The 25,378-nt window shown below is 43.7% G+C and overlaps 1 protein-coding gene across 1 annotated transcript in view; it reads left to right on the top strand.

The window, feature by feature from the left end:
- ITGAE (integrin subunit alpha E) overlaps positions 1 to 25,378 on the top strand; it is a 771,961-nt gene that overhangs the window by 500,117 nt on the left and 246,466 nt on the right. Inside the window, exon 20 of the mRNA XM_086955032.1 lies at positions 21,039 to 21,164. Within this exon, the coding sequence (XP_086811158.1) occupies positions 21,039 to 21,164 (126 nt within the window). The remainder of the gene's footprint in view (positions 1 to 21,038; positions 21,165 to 25,378) is intronic.

Below are 25,378 nucleotides of genomic sequence, written 5' to 3'. Positions count from 1 at the left end.
GGGCAACAGGGTCAGAGCTGATTTGCATATCGCCATTGTCTAACCCAGGGTGGTGTAGAGTGCAAAAAAACGATGGATTTGGGCCCAGATCTTTTGACTGGGGGAATGTGTGACATTGATCCACATTCGGTCCATCACTTGTTGTTTTTGCAGGAGGCGGAACTGGCGGCACTGGAAACTGCACATAAGCAGAATCCTTCTAGAAAGACCCTTCGCCCTCTTGCTGCGGTGCGGGGGAAGCTTAGGGCGCACTATAATAATCGGGCTGAATATACCCTCTTGCGCCTACGGCGCCTTTCTTATGCTCAGGGCAACAAAGTGGGGAAACATCTGGCACGGCAGCTCCGTGATAAACGTGAGAGGGAATATGTGGGTGGCATTCGGACCCCCTCCGGGGTCGTGGAACATAGAGATGCGGTCAAGGCAGAGCTTTTCGGTGACTTCTATGCCGCCTTATACTCGGCTGACCGACTGGTACCGGCCGCTCAGCGGGAATACTTAGAAGCCCTGTCACTTCCGCAGGTTTCCCAGGAATGGAACGAACTCTTGGAGGCCCCCTTTACTAGGGAGGAGGTGGTGACCGCCATTTGGACCCTTAAACCGCAGAAGGCCCCGGGCCCGGACGGCTACACGGCTTCCTTCTATCAGACGTTCGCGTCTGAGCTGGGGGACCACTTGGTGACTCTTTTCAACAGCATGAGCGAGGCCCCCCACGGATTTCAAATCTTATATCACTCGCACATCATCTATGAAAGGGGTGATTTAATTCCTCTATGATTTGCTATTGACCACTGCTATCTCACCTCGCCCTAGATACATGGGTTTGTGGGAGGAACACCTGGGGCGGGATATCTCCGACGAGGAGTGGTCTCATCTCTGGCGTGATCTGCACAGATTTAATCATTCTATCGATCTTCGGGAGGCCCATATGAAGACCATGCTGGATTGGTATCTGTATCCGACCCGGTTGAAAAAGATTTTTCCTTCTGCATCAGACAGATATTGGCAGGGCTGTCGTTTCCTTGGGGACTTTCGCCATATCTGGTGGGACTGCCCCATCATACGGCCCTATTGGGAGGAAATACTGTCTCATATCAGGGAGATCCTGGGCTACCCGATTCCAGATTCCATTGGCTTTGTGCTCCTGGGCCTTCGGGACTCGCTTTTGGAGCACCAGACCAGGGCTGACAAACACATCCTTTGGCTCTGCTTGGGTGCGGCCAAGTTGACCCTGGCTGCTGCATGGAAAAAGAGGGAGGCCCCTGCTCTTTCCCTTTGGTTCGCTAGGTTGTGGAAGTTGCTGAGTGTGGAGCGCATGGCGGACATTTTCAGAAATAACTTTAAGAACTTTACTTTCAGATGGGGCCCTCTGGTCCGCTTTCTCTCTCGAGGGTTGCCGTCAGCGGTTTGCCCACCCACCATACGCGCCCTACATCTGTTCCAGGTGTGAAGTCTGCTAGTGCGAACGTCTGTTGCTAGGCTGCCACCACCGGGGGGAGGGAAGTAGTGGGGAGGTTGGAGCCTCTGGGGGGGGGGTTTGGTTCGTTTTTCTTTCCTAGAGGGGGATGGAGACTTTTGTTTTTTCATGTTTGGCCTTGCCGTATTGTTTTTCTCATGGCCGGGACGCTTGGAGGCGCAAATGGACTTGGTCGAATAAGCCTCTGACTTGGATAGCTTATTGCTGCTTGGCCTTATTGAATTGGCCCCTGCGAGGGCACTTCTTTTCTTTGCACTCCATGTTATTCCATCCCTTCTCTCTTCTGTTAATTCTGTCTTTCTGTCTTCTCAATAAAAATATCTTTAACAAAAAGAGCCAGGTCTTTAAGGCTTTCCTAAAGCTCATGTAATTGGTCTGATGTTTTGCTGTGATAGGCATAGAATTCCACAGTGTGGGTCCCAAGAAAGAGAAGGATTTGCCGCCCATGCGCGACAGTTTGGTTTTAGGAATCACAAAATTCTTCGCCGTGGCAGATCGCAGAGCACGTGAAGGGCAGTATGGGCGTACCAAAGCTTGGAGATATTTTGGGGCTTTTTTTGTAGCGATTTTATGCATAAAGCAAAGTGTTTTGAATTTGATTCGATTTTCAATTTTTAGCCAATGGAGATCTCGGATGTATTTAGAGGTAGGAGTAGTGCTAGGGATTTTACATAACAGTCTGAATGCTGCATTTTGAACTGTCTGTAGCCTAAGAATCGTGGCTTTCTTTGCCCCTAGATACAATACATTTCCATAATCAAGCCTTGAAGTGATCAGAGCATTGATTACAGTCTTCTTGGTAGATTCTGGCAGCATCCAGCAGATCTTCTTTAGCCATTTTAAAATGGCAAAGCATGTAGCAGACGTTTTGACTGCTTGTTGATGCATATTAAGAGAGTCATCAATAATGATGCCCAAATTGCGTGCTTGCATCGCTGGAACCCGAAGCAAGCCCATTTCCGGTGGCCAATGTTGAGGCCCCCATAACTCCTTGCTTTTTCCTAAAACCATCACTTCGGTTTTCTCACCGTTTAATTTGAGAAAATGTTCTTGCATCCATCCTGAAATTTTCATGAGCCCACATTTGAGTATAGAGGGGTTGTCATTATTTTCTGAGGAAAGTGAAAAAAGCAGCTGAGAATCATCAGCATAAGAGTACATTTTTAAACCGGTTTCTTCCACCACCTTTGCTAGTGGGCTCATATATAGGTTAAATAATAACAGACTTAGTATAGAGCCCTGTGGCACTCCATGCTCGAAGACTTGAATATCTGAAAAAGCTGAACAAGAAAAGACTTGAAAAGTTCGTTCCTTTAACAGAGATTTAAGCCAACTCAAAGCGGGCCTCTGATAGCTAATGAATGTAGTTCCCGCATTAATACAGTGTGTGATACCGTATCGAATGCGGCACTTAGGTCCAAAAGTACTAGGGCCACCGTTTCGCCTTTGTTCAACATATAACGGATATTTTCAGTAACTCCCAATAGGGTCGTCTCTGTCGAGAAACCCGACCTAAAACCTGATTGACAGGGAGGTAGCAAATCTTGGGCAATGACGAAATCAGTTAAAGAACGATTCACATGTTTTTCTAAAATCTTTGAAAATATTGGTAATAAAGAAATAGGTCTAAAATTAAAAGGCAGATTGGGGTCGGCTCCAGCCTTTTTTAGCAATGGATGGATCATGGTATGTTTCCATTCTTTGGGTACAGTCTCCTCTTGTAGAGAAGCGTTTAAAAGGTCAGTGATAATGACCATTGACTCCTTTTTCAGTTTTTAAGTATTGAACAGGGTATAGGGTCATTAGGTGAGCCAGATGTAATGGTATTAAGTAATTCAATGAAAGTATCAGTACTGAGTTTTGGCCAGTTCTCTAATATGCTGCTAGGGACATGAGGGGGCAATCGCTCAATACTATTTGAAGTATTAGCGGTCAGAGTGCTTTGTAGGGAAGTGTCTATTTGAGGGCTGTTATTCTGAGCATTTTCTATCCCTTGATAGATTTTTTCCACTTTACTAACAAAAAAAGTGGCCAATAGGTCTCATTTCTGCTTACGTAAATCTGGTGGAGTTGGTAGCGTTTTTGAGCCTGCTAGTTCTTTCACCATTTTGAAAAGCGCTTTTGACCGATTTAGGGCCTCTACAATAGTGGAGCACACAAAATTCGCTCGAGCCTTACTACAGAGCATATGGTATTTGTTTAGTTTACTTTTGTACACCCTTTTTGCTTCAGATGAATACATTTTTCTCTGAATGCGTTCAAAAGTTGTGCATTTGGATTTTTCTAATTTCAATGATTCCGTGAATCATGGGGCAGGGGGTCGATGGTTTTTGCATTTTAATTTAGTTTTTGGTAGACAGGTATTTATTGCTGTCATTAGCCATTTCTGTACTGTAACAGATAATGCATGGACAGATGGTTCAGAGCATGGAATATGTGTGCTTAAGAAAGTGTTGTGGGCATCGATATCCAGTTTCTTCCAGTTCCTAATGAACTGAGGTTGTTCAAGTGTGTCCCCCGCCCTTGAGCTGGTAACTTGAAGCGAGAATCTAACCAAATAATGGTCCGACCAACAGATCGGTCGAGCAGGAAAGGCGGTGATTTCCTTGATATTAGAAAATACTGGATCGAGCAAGTGTCCTGCATTATGCGTGGATCCTGAATTAAGCAGGTTTAAATTGAGGGCCGCTAAGTCAGCAAAGAATTCTGTAGCTTTTGAACAGCTTGAGTTTTCTAGGTGAAAATTTATATCACCAATAAGGGAGAAATTAGATGCCTTCATGACTAGTGGACTACTGAGTTCTGGAAGGGCTGCCACCCAGTTAGTCGCCGTACCAGGCGGACAATAAATGAGTGTATAGTTAGGGGTAAGAGCAAGTTTAAATATAGCAGCCTCGCAATTAGGACATGGTAGCTTAATGAGCTCACAATTAAATTCCTTTTTAAAAAGGATAGCAATCCCTCCCCCTACTTTATTTGTCCGATCTAATCTTACTATTGCATAGTGGTCGGGTAAAGCTTCTGCGATTTCTGGGCCCGAACTTTCTTGAAGCCAAGTTTCCGAAACAGTGCGTCAGGCCTTTCCTCCGTCAATAGGTCAAGAATTTCAGATTTATGCTTGGGTAGGCAATTCAAACTAAGAAAGGAGAAAGTTTTCACTTTAGGTTGACTAATGTGTATCTTCTCCCTGCCTCTAACTCCAGTTACCTTCCTGCCTGCAGAAGATACTGATACATTCCTGTTCGTGGGCCAAGAGGGGGCGAATACACAAGTCATAATCCAGTTCAGCTACTGTTGTGTTGGATAGGCAGACATCCATGGGCCACTCGAATGTGCATGATCGACAGTTGAACCAGGGCTGGCGCAGGTGATGTACGCAAGACGGAAACTCAGACGGTAACTGATGCAGCATAAGTGCACGGTACAGTTCCATGTGACAGGGGTTGTGCATGTGCCTGGGATTGCCAGCCATTGCCTTTGTTGGTCTTGTAGCACCGACACTCTTCTGACAGGCGGCAGTTATGTGGATGATATGCCACTACTCAGAGCAATGAGTCGTATTTGTTTGCAACGTTTGGACGTATGGGTTGTTTTTACTTATGTGTCAAGGACATCCCATGCAGGTGTACCTCAAGCAGGGACAAGTGTGTGTGGGGGTGGACACATTGGTCTTTCATTCGCGCAGTTCGTGCTGTGGGAGCTGTCAAGATCTGGGGCCATATTTAGGAAGCCAATTTGCGTTCACAAACGCTGAGATTCGCATAATTTCAGTGTTTGCGATCGCAATTTAGGCAGTGTGCAATGTAGCACACAAAAACCCACTCGCAAAATAAGGAATCACAACATTTGTGATTCCTTATTTTGCGAATGCATTTAAGGAACCCCAATTTGCGATTCCTTAAATGCAATGTAGGAAACAACCAAGTTGTGTAATTTTGGCTTAAGGAATCAGAAATGTATGATTTATGATTTCTTTGAAAAATTCACTTTTTTGCATTTTTCAAAGGGCCATGTGGTGCACATAAATGCCTCTAGGGCGTGTATGTGAGCCACATGTGCACATATACTCATTTCAGGGGTGCAACAGGGTGTCCTATTGACACCCTTGCAACCTTGAAATTGCATTCTCAATTTGCGATTCTCTAATTGGGAATCGCAAATTGAGAATGTCTTCCCATTTATTCCTATGGGCCTTCTAGCCCTTAGGAATGAATGGGAAGGTATTCCTTTTTTGTGAATCTCAATTTGCGATTTCCAAATAAGGAATATGTAAGATTTGCAAAATATTTTGCTATCTGACCTACATTGCATTTTGCGATACTCTAATTGCGATTCCCTAAAAATCGCAAATTAAGAATCGTAAAATGTGTTTTTCCTACATATGGCCCCTGGAATGGTATCCTCGCAGGGAGCGCCAGTCGCTTTCAAGACCAAGGTCGAGGGTTGAGATGTCCTTCCGTCTTGTGTATTGAGACAAAGGAGATTTCATATCTCATGTTAGTCTGACTATTGCTCGCATTTTTTAAATGTGATGTGGCCTTCGCATTGCCATTGATGCCAGGCCTTTCACTTAGTGTGCACCAATAGAGATACACACACAACAGTTGGCATGTATGAGCCAAGAGCCCGATGGGACTTGCGCTCCTTGTACAATCACTCTCTTTCTCTCTCTTTCTCTCTCCTTTTCTCCCTTTCTCTCCCTTTCTTTCTCTCTCCCTCTCTTTCTCTCACTCTCCCTATCTCTATCTCTGTCTCTTTCACTCGCTCTCTCTGTTCTTTGATGAGCGCATGACACACCTTCTTATCTAGAATTTTGTTTTGCAGGATGTGACTTACAGATTGTCCTGAGAGCACCCTCCATGACTCTTCAAAATAGTTGTTTTGTGTTTATTCTGAATGAAGCAAATTATTTGGAAATTCTAAGATGAATGTAAGATTCCCATTTTTCTGACCACACATGTATGTTAGGTGTTGTAATTGTGTGACATCAGGCACATTGTTTTGCTCATTATTTCCTAACATTGATGTGACATACCTTTGTCCGGGGGTGGGTGGGAGAGCTCGGAGTGGGGCCCCGGATGGGTGGGGGGGTGCACAGTTTAAATATCGAGTTGGAAATATCGAACTACAAAAATATCGAGTTGGAAACATCTAAGGTACAGAATATCGAGGTCAAGAATATCATTGGACAGAATATCGACCCTAAGGTAAGTAATATCGATTTTTTTTTATATCTATGTAAGTAATATCGAAGTTACTAATATCGATATTTGTATTATTGTTATGTATTTTATTATGTATGTGTAATTTTTTTAAGTAGTTTACTTGTTTTAAATTATATGTGTACTATTTTAATATATTAATAATGTTATTTTTAAGTAAATGTTATGTTTTAGTACCGGAGCGGGTTGTGGGTTTATAGGGGAATTGGGTGGGAAGTAATTTAATTGTAATTAATTCATGATTTATTTTTATTTATTGGTATGGATAATTACTTTCTTTTTAATTAATTATTAATTGCCAATTAATTATTTTAATTGATAAATATTTTTTTTAATTGGTAATTAATGTTTTCTAATTGGCAAACCATTTTTTAATTGGTAATTATTTTTTTAATTGGTAATTAATTTTAATAATTGGCAATTACTATTCTTAATTGGTAATTAATGTGTATTAATTGGAAAATATTTTTAATTAATTGGTATTCAATGTTTCATAAAAAGTATTATTTGGTATGAAAAATAATTTTATTGTTTAATATTTTGTAATTGTGAATTAATTTTAAATAATTAATATTTTTTTTGTAATGAAAAATATTTTATTGATCATTATTTATTATTTGGTGACTAATATGTAATAATTAATATTTATTGGTATTTATTTTTAATTTATTGGAATTTTATTGTTAATTAATTATTCAATTTTGATTTCTACGCTATCCAACGTTTTTCCCTACTGTTGCACCCTCTGGAGTTGGAATAATAATTTTTACCACTACGCTATCCAACGCTTTCCCTACTGTTGCGCCCCCTGGAGTTGGAATAGTAATTTTTACCCCTACGCTATCCAATGCATTCTCTACTGTTGCACCCTCTGGAGTTGGCATAGTAATTTTTACCCCTACACTATCCAACGCTTTCCCTACTGTAGCACCCCCTGGAGTTGGAATAGTAATTTTTACCCCTACACTATCCAATGCTTTCCCTACTGTTGTCCTCTCTGGAGTTGGAATAGTAATTTTTACCCCTACAATATCCAACGCTTTCCCTACTGTTGCCCCTCTGGAGTTGGAACAGTAATTTTTACCCCTATGCTATCCCACACTTCCCCTACTGTTGCCCTCTCTGGAGTTGGAATAGTAATTCTAACCCGTACGCTATCCAACGCTTTCCCTACTGTAGCACCCTCTGGAGTTGGAATAGTAATTTTTACCCCTACGCTATCCAAAGCTTTTTCTACTGTTGCATCCTCTGGAGTTGGAATAGTAATTTTTACCCCTACGCTATCCAATGCTTTCCCTACCGTTGTCCTCTCTGGAGTTGGAATAGTAATTTTTACCCCTACGCTATCCAATGCTTTTTCTACTGTTGCATCCTCTGGAGTTGGAATAGTAATTTTTACTCCTACACTATCCAATGCTTTCCCTACTGTTGTCCTCTCTGGAGTTGGAATAGTAATTTTTACCCCTACAATATCCAACGCTTTCCCTACTGTTGCCCCCTCTGGAGTTGGAACAGTAATTTTTACCCCTATGCTATCCCACACTTTCCCTACTGTTGCCCTCTCTGGAGTTGGAATAGTAATTCTAACCCGTACGCAATCCAACGCTTTCCCTACTGTAGCACCCTCTGGAGTTGGAATAGTAATTTTTACCCCTACACTATCCAACGCTTATTCTACTGTTGCATCCTCTGGAGTTGGAATAGTAATTTTTACCCCTACGCTATCCAATGCTTTCCCTACCGTTGTCCTCTCTGGAGTTGGAATAGTAATTTTTACCCCTGCGCTATCCAACGCTTTTTCTACTGTTGCATCCTCTGGAGTTGGAATAGTAATTTTTACCCCTACGCTATCCAATGCTTTCCCTACCGTTGTCCTCTCTGGAGTTGGAATAGTAATTTGTACTCCTAGGCTATCCAACATTTTCCCTACTGTTGCATCCTCTGGAGTTGGAATAGTAATTTTTTCCCCTACCCTATCCAACGCTTTTTCTACTGTTGCCCTCTCTGGAGTTGGAATATTAATTTTTACCCCTATGCTATCCAACGCTTTTCCTACTGTAGCACCCTCTGCAGTTGAAATATTTATTTTTACCCCCACACTATCCAACGTTTTCCCTACTGTTGCACCCTCTGGAGTTGGAATAGTAATTTTAACCCCTACGCTATCCAACGATTTCCCTATTGTTGCCCCCTCTGGAGTTGGAATAGTAATTTTTACCCCTACGCTATCCAACGCTTTCCCTACTGTTGCATTTTCTGAAGTTGGAATAGTATTGTAACACTATCCAATGTTATCATTACTGTAGTTTTTTTGGACTTTGAATAGTAGTTTTATTTATTTAGCTATTTAATATTTTTATTATTATTTTTGATAATGTAGTATATTATTAATTTTAAAAATATTGAAAGTATATTTAATTTTTTTAATTTATTAAATATAAATATTTACTTTTGATTTATGTTATTGTTTTATGTGTGTAGATGTATTTGTAATTTATAATGCTTTTTAATAATTTATAAGTTATTAAAATAATTATTAAAACTTTTTATTAAGTAAGTATATATTATAATTTTTATGTATATGTTTAGTTAATGTTATATTATTGTATAGGTATTATTTATTAATTTTAAAGATTATTATATATTTTTAACTATGTTTATTTGGTTTATAACTATTATTTACTTTGTTTTACACTTTTTTTTATTTAAAAAAAAGATATTTTTAATTAAGATATTTTTGACATCTATATTTTAGTTTAGATATTTTTGTACTTACCATGTCTTAGATAGGCTGTCGATATTCTTGTCTACGATATTCCCACGTCGATTTTTTTGTAGGTCGATATTTTTTCGGTCGTTATTGTGTCAGTGATCGGGTGGGGGGGTGGTGTCCTGGGGGTGGTAGCGGTGAGCATTGTTGCCCTCTTGGGGCTCGCGTTTATTTGCACAGGAACGTCTACTGTGCATTAGCAATAGTTGCTGGGCTCATCTGTGGAGATGTTTTTTGCGGCTGCTTCTGCAGGTAAACTGGTGTTATCGGATGTTAGAACCAGGTTGTGAATGGGACGGTCGATTTATCGTGACTTTGGCTGCGATAAAGTGCCAATAACTCAGCGATAGATCTTTGAGAATATGCCCCTAAGAATGATTGGCCAGGGAGTGTGGATTCGTAGCTGAGCAAGAACATGTGTGAGGTGCACAATGTACTGAGTCCAGTACCAACCTTTGAAGGTTCTGAAGGGTAGAAACAGTTATGCTACTGCATCTGATTCAGGGGTCGTAATATGAATGTCTAAGTTCCTATCCTCTATTCAGAGCCGGATTGGCCTTTTATCCCATTGGGCATTTTCCTGGGGGGAAGAGGGGCACTACAGCCATTTAAAGTGTGGGTCCAGTGTTAACGCTCCTGTCACAGATGAAAAAGAGAGCGACAGTGCTTAATTTATAATAGGATGAGGCCGGTGCCCAAAGCTCTTCTCAGAAGCCAACGGCCGGTGCTAATAAATATTGGCACCCGAAGGGTAGTCTTGAATCCACCTCATGCCTCTTTAATCCACTACTAGTCACTCCCGTCCCCTCATCTCACTCTTACAGGTTCCTGTATTCTCCCTTGTGATGATTTTTCAGAATTTTCCTTCCTCTCCTTTCTCCTTTGTGTGTTTTTCCACCTTTTGCTCTCGGTCAAAATGTTTATGATGGAGTGTGGGGTCCTGGTGTCCAAGGAATCACTGGACGAGCAGCAGCCCTTCGAGTGGAGACTCTTTATTAGAACATAATGCTTCTACCAGGGACTTGTGTCCATGGCGCAGATGATTTAACTTTAAATCTGAACTTTTAGGAGGCACTTATTTGCTACGAATACATGTTTCACATATTCTTGCTTATTAATGATACAGCATGCTCCAGCTGATTAGTTTTGTTAATGAGTGTTTTAGAGAGACGTTGTAGATTATGTTGAAACATGCCTTGCAGGCAGTGGAGATTCTTAGGAAGCAGGATACATGGAAGTTGGTACCATGTGGGACCTGAAGTTTATTACTGATATATTTGCTATTTCCGCCATCACAGGGGACAATTTCAGGAGCATTACTCTTGAGTCCGCACCTTGTTTTGGCATCATTCGATGAGGTGTCTCCACCCTGTAGTCCCTAGCCTTATTTCCAATTTCCCTTTCCAGGTATACAGCTTACGTCTAGAGCTATAGGCAGTGCTGTAACCGAGCACAGGCCAAACACGAATGGCAGAGGGAAGCTCTCTCAGGTACACAACATGCAGCCCTAATCGTGGACCACTTGCTTGACTCTTTTGACTTGAAAAGTGTGATTCTGGATACATTATTTGATAAATTATAGAGCAGCGATTCTATCAACTGTTGGAGGAGCTTGGCATGGTCTACAGATTAATAGGCAGCAGAAAGGATCAGTAGTCTCAGTAAGTCATGTGGCATATCATCTACAAAAACAGGGAGCCCCTCTTTGTCTTCTGATAGTGCAGTTAGATGCAGGTGTTCTTGTTAACACTCTGCTTGTCTTGTTTAAGACCAACTAGTACCTGGCTGCACCTTGGAGCCAGCTAAGTGTTTCTACATGAGGATTAAGGCAGCTTTTCCCAAGCTGTGTGTTGGGATTGACCAATGGGTCGTGAGCCAATTTTTGGTAGGTCGCGAAAGTTCTGGTCTATATCTAAATAATATTTCAAATGATTAGCCAAAAATGTGTAAAAGTGCAAAGAAGCTGAACAATTCTTCTCTTTTCTGTTACAAGTTTAAGAAAAACAAGGGTACCCTGTTAGGGAACCTGGCGTTGTAATGTATGTAGGGAGTACAATGGTTCAGGGGTGGCCTAACTAGGTCCAGTGATACATAAAAGGGGATGGGGGGTTTATATTTCAGTTACTAAATAATTTGGGGAGCACAGTATTTAGGGCAACATGTGCACTTTTAATCATAAAGATTGCAAATTAGCTTTTTACAGACATGTTCAGGTGCTCACATGAGTGACAAAAGTGCGTAACGTGACTAAGTGAAAGTGAAGACACATGGAATATCACAGAGACAACAACAAGAAATCCATAACCATATATACAATAGTCAAGACCATCATCAGGACAGGGTGAGCAGTCTGAAATCAATAGGTAACGGGTGTCTAGCCCTCTTTGTACTTTACAGGTTCTTCGATGTGGTACTTGAGTATGAAGGGATAACTCAATAGATGTAGAGAGTCTTCTATGGCACTTATGGTCCAGGTAAGTATTATTGCTTGGTAGAAGACCTGTATAATTAATAAGGAAGGTCGATGTATCCAATTAGGGTCCAGCAAGGCTTGAATTTGCCGCCAGGATCGGGATTAAGTCACCATGGCCACGATCAGGCAGTTAATTCCCTGCTCCACGCATTACTCACGGGGATCGCTGTTGCTACGTAGCTACGGCGATCCCCGCGACTGCTGCGTGGAGCAGTTGCAAAACATATCCTTGCAAGTATTCCATAGCAAGACTCCGAGTGAACCTTCCAGTATTCGTTGTCGCTGTTTTATTTTACATCACAAAAAGATTTTAACAGGGAATGCGCTCACTCAACATGATCAAAAAAAAACCTTCTGTATGACTTTCACAGAGAAATTGAGAAATTTGGATATGGACTGCAGTTGCTGACTTTGGAGCTGGAAAACCATATTTGAGTCTCGGTAATAGCTCAACATCCTTTGATTCTGGGCACAATGCTTAGGCCCCGATTGCGACTTTTGGTATACTGGGAGCAGGTGGTACGCCACCGCCACGTTCTCACTGCTCCAAAGCCGTGGTTGGGCCACCCGCCAGATTTCCTTCTGTCTGGTGGGCTGGGTTTTGGCTTTTCGACGGCAGTGCCTCTAAAAATGGGCAACGCAATGGGAACACCTAAAACAGCTCCTACATGGCATAGCTTGGAAAGCCAATGCTGTGCAGTAACTAGGGAGCCCCCGTGCATGCATCCCAATGCAGAAGGAGGGGACATGTTGTGCCCCACTGATTGTATCCCCATGCACTAGGGAAACATGGGGACCTTGAAAGGCCCCTTTGCTTCAGGACTGCCAGCCTTTTCATGGAGTGAAGACCTTCATGACACAGCTGGCGGTCCTGAAACTATGAATATGCATGGCAGTTTATACCTCTGTATAGATAACAATTTAATCCAATAAGATCAGAGCTGTATGCCAGCAGGAGGGGTGCACAATAGCCAGAGAGGATTATGGACCACCCTCGGCATGCAGTGGCAGCACCAAAGCGACGTGGTCGATACTCCCATCCAGCATGTTGTGTACCCCTCTTGCTGATATATGGCTCTGATCAATGATACCTCATTGGACCATGGCTGGACCCCTACTACCTTGGATTAAATGGTTGCTTATACATAGGTCCTTCCAATTGTGAATCAAAATACATCTATATGACTCAGCTAATTAATTATGTCAACACAATCAGTGATTATTATTTAGCCAGGTGTTAATTTTGATTGCACTATTGAGTTTTGGTTCAGACATGTTATTGGTTGTCCTGATGATGATTCCATATTGCTAAGGGATCAAAACTCTGTCGAGCTGCACTCTGACCCACTAGACCTTGTATGAACCTTTCCTTTGTGTACAGTAGTGCTTTGTTCTTGAAATAAGTGACTATCTTGCATATGTATACTGGCCACACCTTGTTCTTTGCAAGTATATTTATTAGTTTGTTTGTTTTTAACACTTGTTTTGGAACTACTCCATTGGGGGTACATTCCCTAATTTGTCTTTTATTCTAAACTAGCAGCCCGCCCCGGCCTTGCCCGGGGCGAAAAGGGGCTGGGGGCAGCATGGCAGCAGGAGAGGCGCAGCAGAGCGGCCGCTTCTGCCCACGCTTTGTTTCCCACGACGTCCTGACTTTGTGCTCACTCTCTGTTTATGGCCCCCGCCCGTCACTCGCTGCACACCCTTTCTCACTCACTGTTCATGGCCCCCTGCCCGTCCCTCGCTGCGCACCCGCGGCTGCTTGACTAACCTCATTCGCCTCTCTTCCCCGCGCTGCTGTGTTTACCGCTCCACTGTTCCTCCGCTTCTCGCTGCTCCTGACCGCTTGTCCGCTATCTCATCCGCCGCTCCTCCCCACGCTGCCACTGCTCCTCCGCTTCTCGCCGCTCCTTTCCGCTTGTCCTCCGCAGCTCCTACCTGTGCTCATGTCCTCCGCTCTTCTTGTTGCTCCTGAACGCCGCTCCTCCCCGCGCTCCCTATGTCATCACGCAGACTTCGCGGCCGGCGCTACTTTCTAGTGACTACTTTATTTTTATTCGTAAATGTTTTAAATAACTTATATTTTTTATTTTTATATCGCCTATGTCCTTCTGCTTGCCCTGAGGTTTTCATAGATGTCTTGGGTGTTTAGATTGGTGGTGTACTTTTCGAGCTTACCTGGCTCAAAGGACAGACTTCTCTCTTTATAATAGTAGTATAGATAATAAAATATTTATTGCCACAGTAACCTGTTTTGGGGAATTATTATATTTCCACAAATATTGCTCTTGCATCTACAAACTTAGGGACCTCTGTTCTTCTAACTTTTAGGGAGTGGACATTTCTCTGCACTTACTGCTCTGTGTGCCTAACAGCCTGTATCCAATACACGGCTGGGCTGAGTGACAGCTACTTTTGTGCATTCCCTTTAGACAGCGATAATACATGAGACCATCATTTATCTGCATTCTGAGGCATCTTCTTGGGTAGGGAGGAATGGGAGGGGCTGACACTTACTCTTTAATAGATGGTGTCTAGTCCACACATAAAGGGCTGCTACACTCCTCCCCCCCCCCTCCCACACACCCACACCAGTAGCCTGGCAGACAGAACTGGATTGAAAAGAATCTTGGTGTACTTCTGAGAGCTTCTGTAAAGTCACCCCCTACATCAAAGGCACACTTGGGTATTAGATCAGATACTGCGTGCGACTTGTAACCAGAAACTGCTGGCTCTACATATGCACATTTCCAGAAGGGCTGCTGTACTGCCAAGATCAAGTGACATTCTGCTAAGTGCTTTGCTTTGTTGGCCTGCTGCTTGCTGAATGCTGTCCTGCAGGAGGGATTGCCATTTTGCGGTCTACCTTGTTGTGGTGGCCTGATGCCTTCCAACTTTGTGCTGTGCTGAACTACATGTGGTCTCCAAAGGCTTGTTGGCTTGGCTCCTGTTTGCGAAGTCTCAGGGCCATCAAAGACTTCATATAATTGCTGCTGCTGCCGTGGGAATCTGCCACTCATGATTCTGGAAGTGGTGTCTGCAACAAAGATCAGAATATTTCTGAGTGCCAGGTGCAGGTGCTAAAGCTTGAGCACTTAGATTTTTTGAAATCAGTGTGTTGTTCTGCAGAAAGACAAGCACTCCACTATGTGGGAAGAAAGGCATCTCTGCTCAGGATAGGAGATCAAATCTGTATAAGCTAGTACTTCGCTCCCCAAACAACAAATGGTCTGTGCTCTGAGGACCAGCACTTCATGTGAGAAAAGAAAATGCCTTAGACTGCAAATTGAGCACACTCAACACATTCCCATGCCTGACAAGTGGCAGAGGTGACAGAGTACATCAATGACGTCAGAGCTCCCTCCGCTCATCTGCACCGAAGAGAAAACAACGCTTCGTTTCCTCCATTGGCAACTCCCACTGGGAAAACTCTACGTCACTGGCTATACTTACGTTACGAGGCCCTGAGGTATTGCTGCAGCTCGAGGCCCTGAGGTATTGCTGCAGCTCCTCTTAATGCCCCATGCTTTGGGCTTCTTGGCCCTGCTGGCCCTCCTACAACAGACACTGTGTAACAGGCGGCAGGAGTTAGGAGTTCTCCTCGGTTTTGAGGGAGTGGCCATGATTTGTTAATAAATAACATTGGAGCCCTGATTGAACCATAAAAACCATCCCAGACCTACTGCTGGGTTTCTTTGTCATTGACCCACATCTAAACATGACCATCAAAAATCTGCACAAGAGCTATTTAAACTTTGAGTTTATCATGATATATTTAAAATGTGCATATCTTGAAAATGATACCTTGTATTTTTGTTGTAATGACCTTAATGTATTTATAAAATAACAAACTATTTTTATATAGCTGTGTGGAGCCTTTTTGGGTGGATTTATTGTCTTACTGTTTGTGTGTTGCCCAAATACTTTACACATTGCCTCAACGATAAGCCTGCCTGCTCTGTGCCAAGCTACCAAAGGGTGAGCACAGGTTATCTCAGTTGTGTATCTATCTTACCCTGACTAGAGTGGTGGGTTCTGCCTGGCCCAGGTGTATACCTTTGCCAGCCATAAACCTAATTTCTAACATCCACACTGACAAAACACACACACTCTCTTGCCTATGTTTTGAAGGCCTTAAGAAATGTTGATTAGTTTGAAAACTATTGCGTTTTAAAGTACACCTAACAATCTGCACTCCTCCCTTTTTCTTCACCTGATCCCTCCCCCCCAGTAATACTGACCAAGGTATGCCGCTGCCAGTCACAACTGAAGGGCTGCATCAAGAGTGCAGAATCTCAGGCAATTCTTTTCCCTACTTCCTGGTTCCCTAGGTATCCTACATCTTGTCCAGCTTGCCTCTCCTGATTGTCTATATAGTCCCCATGTGACTTGTGTATTGCCACAAAATACACAAGGTTTAAGGTTTAAAATCACCTAGAAATGAACTGGCAACCATCTACAGTGACAGTAAGCACTCCTATGTGTTCAGTATTACGAAAAAGCACAGACATCCCTGCAGTTTATTTCATAAATTCCTTTTTGTGCTTGTATCACTGAAATCCTCCACTTGCTCAACTTTCTACTTTGGCTGACAGGGAATTCCCCATGTGAACTGCGTAATGTGCCCTGGTCGCCATATCTGCCAGACACCCAGTGTGCCTCAAGCCATGCACTGCTAGGAAAGGGTGCCTTGTCATTGCCACTTCTTTTTAGGATTGCTACGGCTTAAAATGGGCCATGGGTCAGAAAAGATGTGTTTTTCAGTACATGTAAATCTCCTCCCCAGGCTCGCAGACACACACACAGACATTTCACCTCCATTCTGCAAACCTATACTTCCACACTGAAAATCAAAGCCATAGAACAACCCTTGAGCTAGAACTCCCATTCTGTTTTTCCACCTTCTGTAAAGGACCAGAGAAATCCAAAGGGAGAGGCTAGAGTCTAGCAGACTATCACTGCTGCTGGAATCAGAGGCATCTGCAGGGAGCCTTCCACCACTCAGGTACTCACGTGCCCACCTGACCACAGGTGCTGCATTGCTCTTCTGCTGCCAGATGATAGGAGTGAGCTTGGCTGTGGCCATATAAGAGGGAGCAATGCTGCAACAGGAAGCAACCCCCCTACTTCTATAGGGGGACCAGGGACCTCCACAGGTCATGCTGTAGGTTCCCAGGTCCGCCACATATTTGATTCAGGGTCCTGCATGAAGCAAAATTAGTGGCCGATTAGGATGGCGCCGGCGGGGGCAATCCGTCCGCCATCCTGACATAAATGACCCACAGCCACATTAGGATGGCGGGGGAGTCCACGGCGGACGGCAAGACCGTCCGCCGCTTTTCCGCTGGTCACCTTTGCGACCGGTGGAAAAAAAGTGCCTACATATGGTGGCGGTGTCTGCGAGACATCGCCAACCATATTACGATGCCGGCGGTCTTATGCCTTTCCACGGCGGCACTGCCGCCATGGAAAGGCATACAGTCTTTGCTTTGGGGGCCCTTTGTGGGCCCCCAGGGTGAAGTGGGGTGGGGTGTGCACATGGGGTGTACCTATGGTACCCCCCTGCATTTCAAAGCACAACATGGCAGGCACCGCGCGGTGCCTGTAATGTTGTGCTTTGAAACGCACAGCATGCATTTTTAGCATTGCGGCGGACGGTGCTTTCAGCACCGCCCGCCGCAATGTTAAAAATGCGGGATGCACACGCCACTGTATCTTATTTCGCCGCACGGGACCTCCGCCCCTGTGACGGACGGTTACTTCTTACGACGGGATGGCGGACGGACAAAGTCCGTCCGCCATCCTAATCGGCCCCTTAGAGATAATTTAGCGTTCTGGCGGGCAGTAAATGCCCCCTTCCTGAGCCCATATGATACTCATACCATAGAGATTGCCATCCATCATTGAGGATTAATGGGTGAAGCACTACTCTAACATGTACAAAGTCTAGTAAAAAAAATTGGAACAGAAGATACTCAAATGGATAAGAACATCACTGCTCCAACTAAACTGCCAATAAATCTTCAATTCACCCTAGAAGAAGTCAATCTAGCCCTCAAAGCTAGTAAGGGGGGAAAGATCCTGGTCCTGATTACGTACTAGTAGATCCTTATAAAGCCAGTCTTGCCTTATGGAGCCCACTACTGACACAAGTCAAATCAGCTTGTTGCACTTTAGGTTTTTATTGACACCTGGTCAGAATTGCTTTTGGTCCTGATCTTTAAGAAAGGTGATCGCCAGAACCCCGCCTGCTAAGGACCAATCTCATTTCTTGATTCATTGGTCAAGGTTTATGGGCGTATTGTACTGAACAGACTCCAGGGCTGGGCTGATGCCAATGATATTTTATCCGAGTTGCAATGTGGATTTTGACCAGGCCTTGGGACAGTTGAGCCAGTACTGAATCTGAACCTATTAATCAGGAAATACACCCTGGCCACACAAAAGATTGTTCTTGACATTTGTGGATGTAACTGCAGCCCTCGATTGCACAGAGCACAGGAAATTATGTATTATAATGGCAAAACTAGGTGTTGGAGCCATCCTAGACTGTTCGAGGGAATGGTACTCTGGCATGAAGGCAAGGGTTCGTTACGGGGTTAACAGCAAGTTAACTGCATCATTCAACGTAGAGAGAGGTGTGAGACAGGGTTGCGTTTTGGTACCCTTTCTATTCACACTTTACATCAACAGCTTGGGGCAGACACTGTTGGATCAGTGTCGGGTCTTACCACAAATTGGTAAACGCTCAATGCCCACTCTCCTCTATGCTGATGATGCAGTGCAGGCACACAGTTGCAAGTTAACATATCGTAGACTTTCATAATGAAATGCGGAAAAGAGAGCTCAAAGTGTAGAGACATCTCCATAGATAATAAAAAGGTTGAAGCCACATCTCCATAGATAATAAAAAGGTTGAAGCCACCAAGGTATTTCCCAACTTAGGCATCCTGTTTGATCAGAATGGTTCATGGTCTCTGGCAATTAAATCCAGAAAGTTATTGTTTCTGAAAGCTACGGCAGCCTTGGCTAACTTCAGAAGAAAGCTGAGCAAAAGACCGTCCGTAGAGTTGATAAATATATATATGGCCTAATGTGTTACTACTGCTACATATGGTGCAGGTGTATGAGGTTACTGTGATTCCCAGCCTCTATAACTAGTAGAGAATGTCTTTTTTATGATTTGTTCTAGCTATTCCAGGTAGTTTTTCCACTTATGTATGCCACGCGTAGTTGGGGCTAGCCTATATAATAGACTTATTCATAATTCAGCCAATCCTCCTGTGGCACAAGATATGGGTTTTGGAGAACACCACCTTTAATAGGGATAATATAAGGGATTGTATTTAACTACAAAGGGTGCATAATATACCTTGGTTAAAATATATCAAAGTCTTAAAAGAGATTACATGACACTACTAGAGTCAAACGGACTCTCCACAGAAATTATGAGGCCGAGTGCACATAGTAGCCAAATGGTATTGACCACCTCTGATATACAGCCCTATTTACAAATCATGGAGGGTGCACTTGACAAATTCTTTTTACCTCGACTGGTTACGCTCACTCTGTAAATGCCCGTTTTTACGGAATGTCACAGCAAACAACAATCCATACAGTGCTTTTCTGTAAATTCCTCATCAGTTGCTGCTATAGATTTTTAACTTTTAAAATAAGCCTATTGCATACTTAATCATTTTGTATGTGATTTTTAGACTTGTAAATAGTATTTGTTTCATGTTTGTACTTTGCTTTTAGGATTTCCACGGAAGAAATCAAATAAAGCTTTTTAGAAAAATGTTTTTATTTTATTTGATTCAGTGTCATAAAGTTTCACAAGTAGTAAAAATCATGACCCCCCCAGGAAACGAACTGCTTTGCTTTGTGAGTAGAATTCCATCATCAAAGATGGTTACCAAATCACCACATTCATGTGCCTCCATCTAAGAGGTAGGGTCTCCCCTCACAGTCAATGGGTATGTCAGCTGGGCTATTGTAATAACTAGGGATGTTGGTTCTCTTGCACTCTTGCCCTGGCCCATCCTACCACTGAATCCAGCATGTGATGCTTTCTTTCTCTACATGCTGTCCCTTGGTCTGATCCAACATGTGAAAAACTCTTCAAAAGAGCAATAGCTGAAGGGACCATGTGGTCACCATCATTTAGAGCACAAAGAGAGAAAAACAGAGTTTGCTGACCATCACTAGGAAAACTCAACAATCGCTGACCAAACTCATCTGCCATGAACATTCAAAACTGACAGACTACTTTACCTTCTCTATATTCCATAGTATGACTAACACTTCCAACCTTGCAATAATCACAGGGGGCTGATCCAAATTCCCTTTTTTAAGTCAGATTCAAGTATATATCAGATAACCCTAACATGGATTGACTTACTAATCTTATGGACGTTGCACTGTCATTGTGCAACTTAACTTAACATCGAGCTTGTGAACCTCTATCGTTTTTAGTAAATAGGCATTACGTTAGTGTTGGATTTCGCCACTTAAGCGCCTTTGCAAAACTTTTGTAAATATACCCATTAGAATTCCCACATAGAGTAATAGAGTGGGGGGGCATAATTCATACTGCAATGCAAGTCTTTAATCCTACTGATCATCTGGTATGTTAATGGTCCTCTGACATCAAAAGTTAAGCATCTTTCTTTCATGTGTTACTCTTTTGAATAATCTTCAAAAAATGATCGCTGTTTCCCCCTATTACGCTGGCTTCTAAAAATGTAATTACTGTTCTTTAATGAACCTCAGTTTACCATGTTATGCATCCTGTAAAAATTATACTAGGAAGAGTCTTCCTGTGTTTTCTTTTATCTTTGGTGTCAGCCAAAGAATATGGACCTGCGTAATGTTCATAGTGCATGACTTCCACTGAAGCAACAAGTCCATTCTTGTCCTTATAAAATCTAATGATAGATCATTTCACCATGGAAACTGAAACCATTCTTTGTCAATCGAGTGTATTTTGATTTATTTACATTGTACATCTTTGTTTACACATGAATTCTCAGCATCCTACTATAAATAGGAAATGCAACTTTAACATACTATTTTTCATATTTTAAATGTTTATAGCCATGCAAGTATGACTGTTTCACCAGCATCAACATCAGCATCAGCTATTCCCTGATGGTGGATCGAAAGAGGGATCTGCCAGCTCCGATCCTGGATAAGTATGAACCCACCCAGAGGTACTTTGAGGTACGGACTTGATTGATATTTGGAGGCGTCTGCCTCTGCACTTAATAAAACTTGATTGGGTGCTGTGATGGAGGGTGGACTGTTCCACTCAACTGAAATGAAAAAAATATTTATAAAGCGCGTGGTTACCCAAGGGCATCCCAGCACTGTGGGCATTACTGGTTTAAAGCTGAGGTGGGATCATTTGGGAAAAAGCCAAGTTTTAAGCATCTTATGGAAGGCCATATGGTTGGGTTCCTTTTGTAGCTGCAGAGGGAGTGAGTTCCACAGTTTGGTATTGTTGTAAGAAAATGAACGGGCGCCGCTTCTAGCCCTCTTAATTCTGGGGTCATAGACCAGATGAAGATCATTAGAGCGAAGGGCCCTATTGCTAGGTAGTGCTGGACCAAGGATGAAATAATTGCAGGTCCTTTCCCTCCTATCAGCCTGTGAGTAATGCACAGGGCTTTGAACTGGACTCTTTCCAGTATTGGAAGCCAGTGGAGAGCCTTTAGGGCCGGCCTTGCTGTTTGGCGGCTACAAATTCCCATGAGAATCCTAGCCGCACAGTTCTGCACCATTTGAAGTTTGGCCAGCACCAAGCTAGAGGCACCAAGGTACAAGGCATTTCTGTAGTCCAAGCATAATAAAATAAGTACCTGGACTGCAAGCGTTCTGACCTGAGGTGGTAACAAGGGGAGCACTTTGCGCAGCATTCTTAGAATGCCAAAGCAAGAGGAAACAACCTTTCTGGCTTGAGTTTTAAAACCGAGCTCGGAATCAAGCCAGACACCAAGGCTCTTTATCTCTGATTTAGGGGCAGGCATAGAGCTCATTCTTGTAGGCCAGGTGGAGACTATTTCAGAGGGAGACTGATTACCAAGGAGCATAAGCTCAGTCTTATCCCCATTTAGTTTAAGATGGGAATGTTTCATCCAGCTCATCACTTCTTTGGGGCATGGCCCGAGGTGTGTAGATGCTTTGTTAGTATGGTTCAAAGCGACGACCAATTGATTGTTGTCGGCATAAGTGACAATTTGCACCCCAAAAGGGAGAACAATGTCAGCAAGAGGAGCCAGGTAAATATTAAAAAGAGTGGGGGTCAGCGATGACCCCTGAGGAACCCAATAATGGAGAGGCTATGAATTAGAAATGGCCTCCCCCTCAGCAACTTGGAAGTATCTGTCCTCCAGGCAGGATCGCAGCCAGTAAAGGGCAACTCCAGTAATACCCAAGTCCTGGAGTCGTTGGACTAGGTTGCAGTGATTAACCATATCAAAGGCTGCGCTAAGGTCTAAGAGTGGCACGGCCAGAGAACCTCCTCCATCGAGGATCCTTCTCGGATCCTCAACAACTGCTAATAAGGCAGTTTCCGTTCCATGTCCTGGACGAAACCAGGTTTGGGAAGCGTGAAGAAGGTTCTCCCTTTCTAGGTAAGAGAGAAGGTGCGAAGGCTGTGCCAACTAAACAGTTTGAAAGTTTCAAATCCACCCAGACAACCCAAAAGAGGTTCACCGCAGCTTTCTCCACGAAGCAATAGTATCAGTTGTCCACAATTGGAAATGTGTTGTCTTCAAACAATCCTGAAAAATAAGCTTTGATTTACATAACTTTACAGCATGTAGTTCTAAGTTCTTTCAATTGATGTAAAAAGATTCAAAATAGCTTGCGTAGACTATATAGGGAGCTAGGGAATACTAGATATCAAAGGAAAAATAATTAACTAGAAGTAATGCAGAAATGTTGTCATTCTTCCATTCAATATTTCGCGAACTTGCAGCACTGAAGGTTCCAGCACTCTGAGTACAACCTTTTTTTTCTTTGTTGCGTTTTCTGATTGTCCCTTGTATCTTTGTCTCAGTAAACTTGACAATCTGTTAGTACAGTCTGAGTTCCATTTTTCTAATACTTCAGCAGCAATGGGCATGTCTGTGGTGGCCAGTGGGACACTCAAAGTGTACTACCACCAATATTAGAGGGCATCAACTGTCCCTTCAGCATGATACAGTGAGACTGAAATTTGGTGGCTTTTTAACTTGTACCACAAAGAAAAGAGCCACTGACCCCCACTGAGTATAATGCACCCAGAACACTTTTTCTATGCTGCTTCACTAACACGTGTGTATGTGGTGAGTTAGGACTAGCGGTCTGCATGTACTTCATGCTGTGTTCATGTAAAGTGTAGGTGGTGCCATTTCCGAAGATACATCAAAGATCGAAAAAGAAGGACGGTCCCCGCCTTCTAACATCAAAGACATGACACTTACATAAAGCTTCACCTTGAATTTCCATGCACCCAATCTAGGAGGGTGTATTCAATCTACGTCAGCCACAGGCAGGAGAACAAAAGGCTGAGCAATGCACTTTTGATGCTTTAGAAGGACAGTGTGCCTAACTGCCCGGTGACAAGATAACCCTGATGGAATATCTTGCCCTCACTCCTCGAATATACATCATTTGGCACTCCATGACTGACTAGAAAAAAAAGAAACAGTCTGTCCCCTTGAAATATACACTGACCAAATGTGGACAACTGACACTATTCCTTTGTGGAGAAAGCTGGGGTGAAACTCTTTTGGGTTGCCTGGGTGCATTTCAAACTGTTTGGTTGGCTCATCCGCAGTAACATATCTCTAACAGCAACTGGGCTGAAATAAGCTGCTGGTGGAGGCCTAGGGCTCTGGAAGAAGTTGATTTACTGCGACCTTGCTTTAGTGGTTTAGATTCTATAGGGAGGGTGACCCCGGACCTGCAACCTGGAAGGGCTTACACACATTGTATCACTCTCTGGCCAGCATGGCCAGAGAGCTTAAATTAACGGGTGGAGGTTATCTCAAGACTTCAGGCCCAGACTGTTACTCTGTGTGGCTGCATGTCTCGGTTGTCCTCTCACTGCTAGAACGAAATCACACAAGGCCTGTCATACTGGCGATGAGGGTGGGCGTCCTTCACGGCACAACCCACGTGCTGCTACTCTCTACACCTATCCCTCACTAACCTCCTGTACCTGTGGATCCACGAGGTGAATGGCACACTGCCACAAGCAAGAGCCCGGAATGTGTGTTGTGTCCATCTAGCCTCAACCGAAGCAAGCTACGCGGCCTGTGTTGGCCGAGCGTGCTGTCGCCTACGACGCCCACTAGCCAGGTAGTGTCCTCTGCCTGGGCCCCACTCCTCTGCCGCCATGCTCATCACGCCTCTGATGCTCCATGCGAGAGCCCAATTGGAGCCTGTAAGCCTGGATGAAGAGGAGAAAGGCGCACATGCAGTACACCCTCCAGCCAGCACCCTGAGTGCGTATGAAACTTCATGCTAGAAGTGCAAAAGTGGCTGCCTTTCATTTCTCCTGCTCCCACGCATCAGCTGGAGTCCTCCCACATGTCCTGGGCAGTGTGGCGACTGAAAGGAAGCCAGTGGCAGCACCACAAAACGTTCAGCCTATACAACAAGCGGGGCACCCAGTCATGTAGCCCACGCCGCAGCATTCCCAAATAAATGCCCTGCCCCCATTCAGCGAGCTAATAGATCCAGCCACCACGTCCCCCAGAAGGACCCTCTTGATCAGCAGGTTAGACAACTACTTCACAGCCACTTGGGAAACCAACAGTGCAATCAAGAGGTCCCTACTGTTGAATTTTGCAGGCGAAGAGATATATAAGTTGCTTGCTCACTTACCCAACATCGGGGCACCCAATGACTAAAACACGGCAGTCAGGGCCCTGAACCTGCACTTCGATCCTGAGCTTAACCTCATTTATGATTCAAGCTGCTCCAAGCGCCGCAGAGGAAAGGGGAGTCCATGGATGCATTCCAAGCATGGCTATGAGAGCTGACAAATACATGCAAGGACAACAACCAGAACAAATACGTAAGAGCCCAAGTAATCCAGGGGTGCCAAAACAAGAACCTCCGGACCCTCATCCTGCAAAAACCAGGAATCAACCTCGAAGACATCCTTAGCATGGCATGGTCGCATGACCTATCTGACGCCAGAGCGACAGTGATGGACATCGCCATAACCCAACAAGCGGAGAAACCAGTAACGATTAAAACCGAAAGAATAGACGCCATACGTACCTAGGATAAAGGAACCGGGGGTTGCCGTCCAAGTCTGTCAAGCACTTATCGCTTGAGGATCCCAAAACCCAGAGACGCCCAGAGCCTCGGTGCAGCAAAGGCAGTACCTAGAAAACTCATCTACATATGGAGAAGGCAAGTGCTACCTTATTTCATTT

This window comes from Lissotriton vulgaris, chromosome 2_1, assembly GCF_964263255.1.
Source record: "Lissotriton vulgaris chromosome 2_1, aLisVul1.2, whole genome shotgun sequence".
Classification (NCBI taxonomy): Eukaryota; Metazoa; Chordata; class Amphibia; order Caudata; family Salamandridae; genus Lissotriton; species Lissotriton vulgaris.
This window is presented reverse-complemented; position numbering and strand designations above follow the sequence as displayed.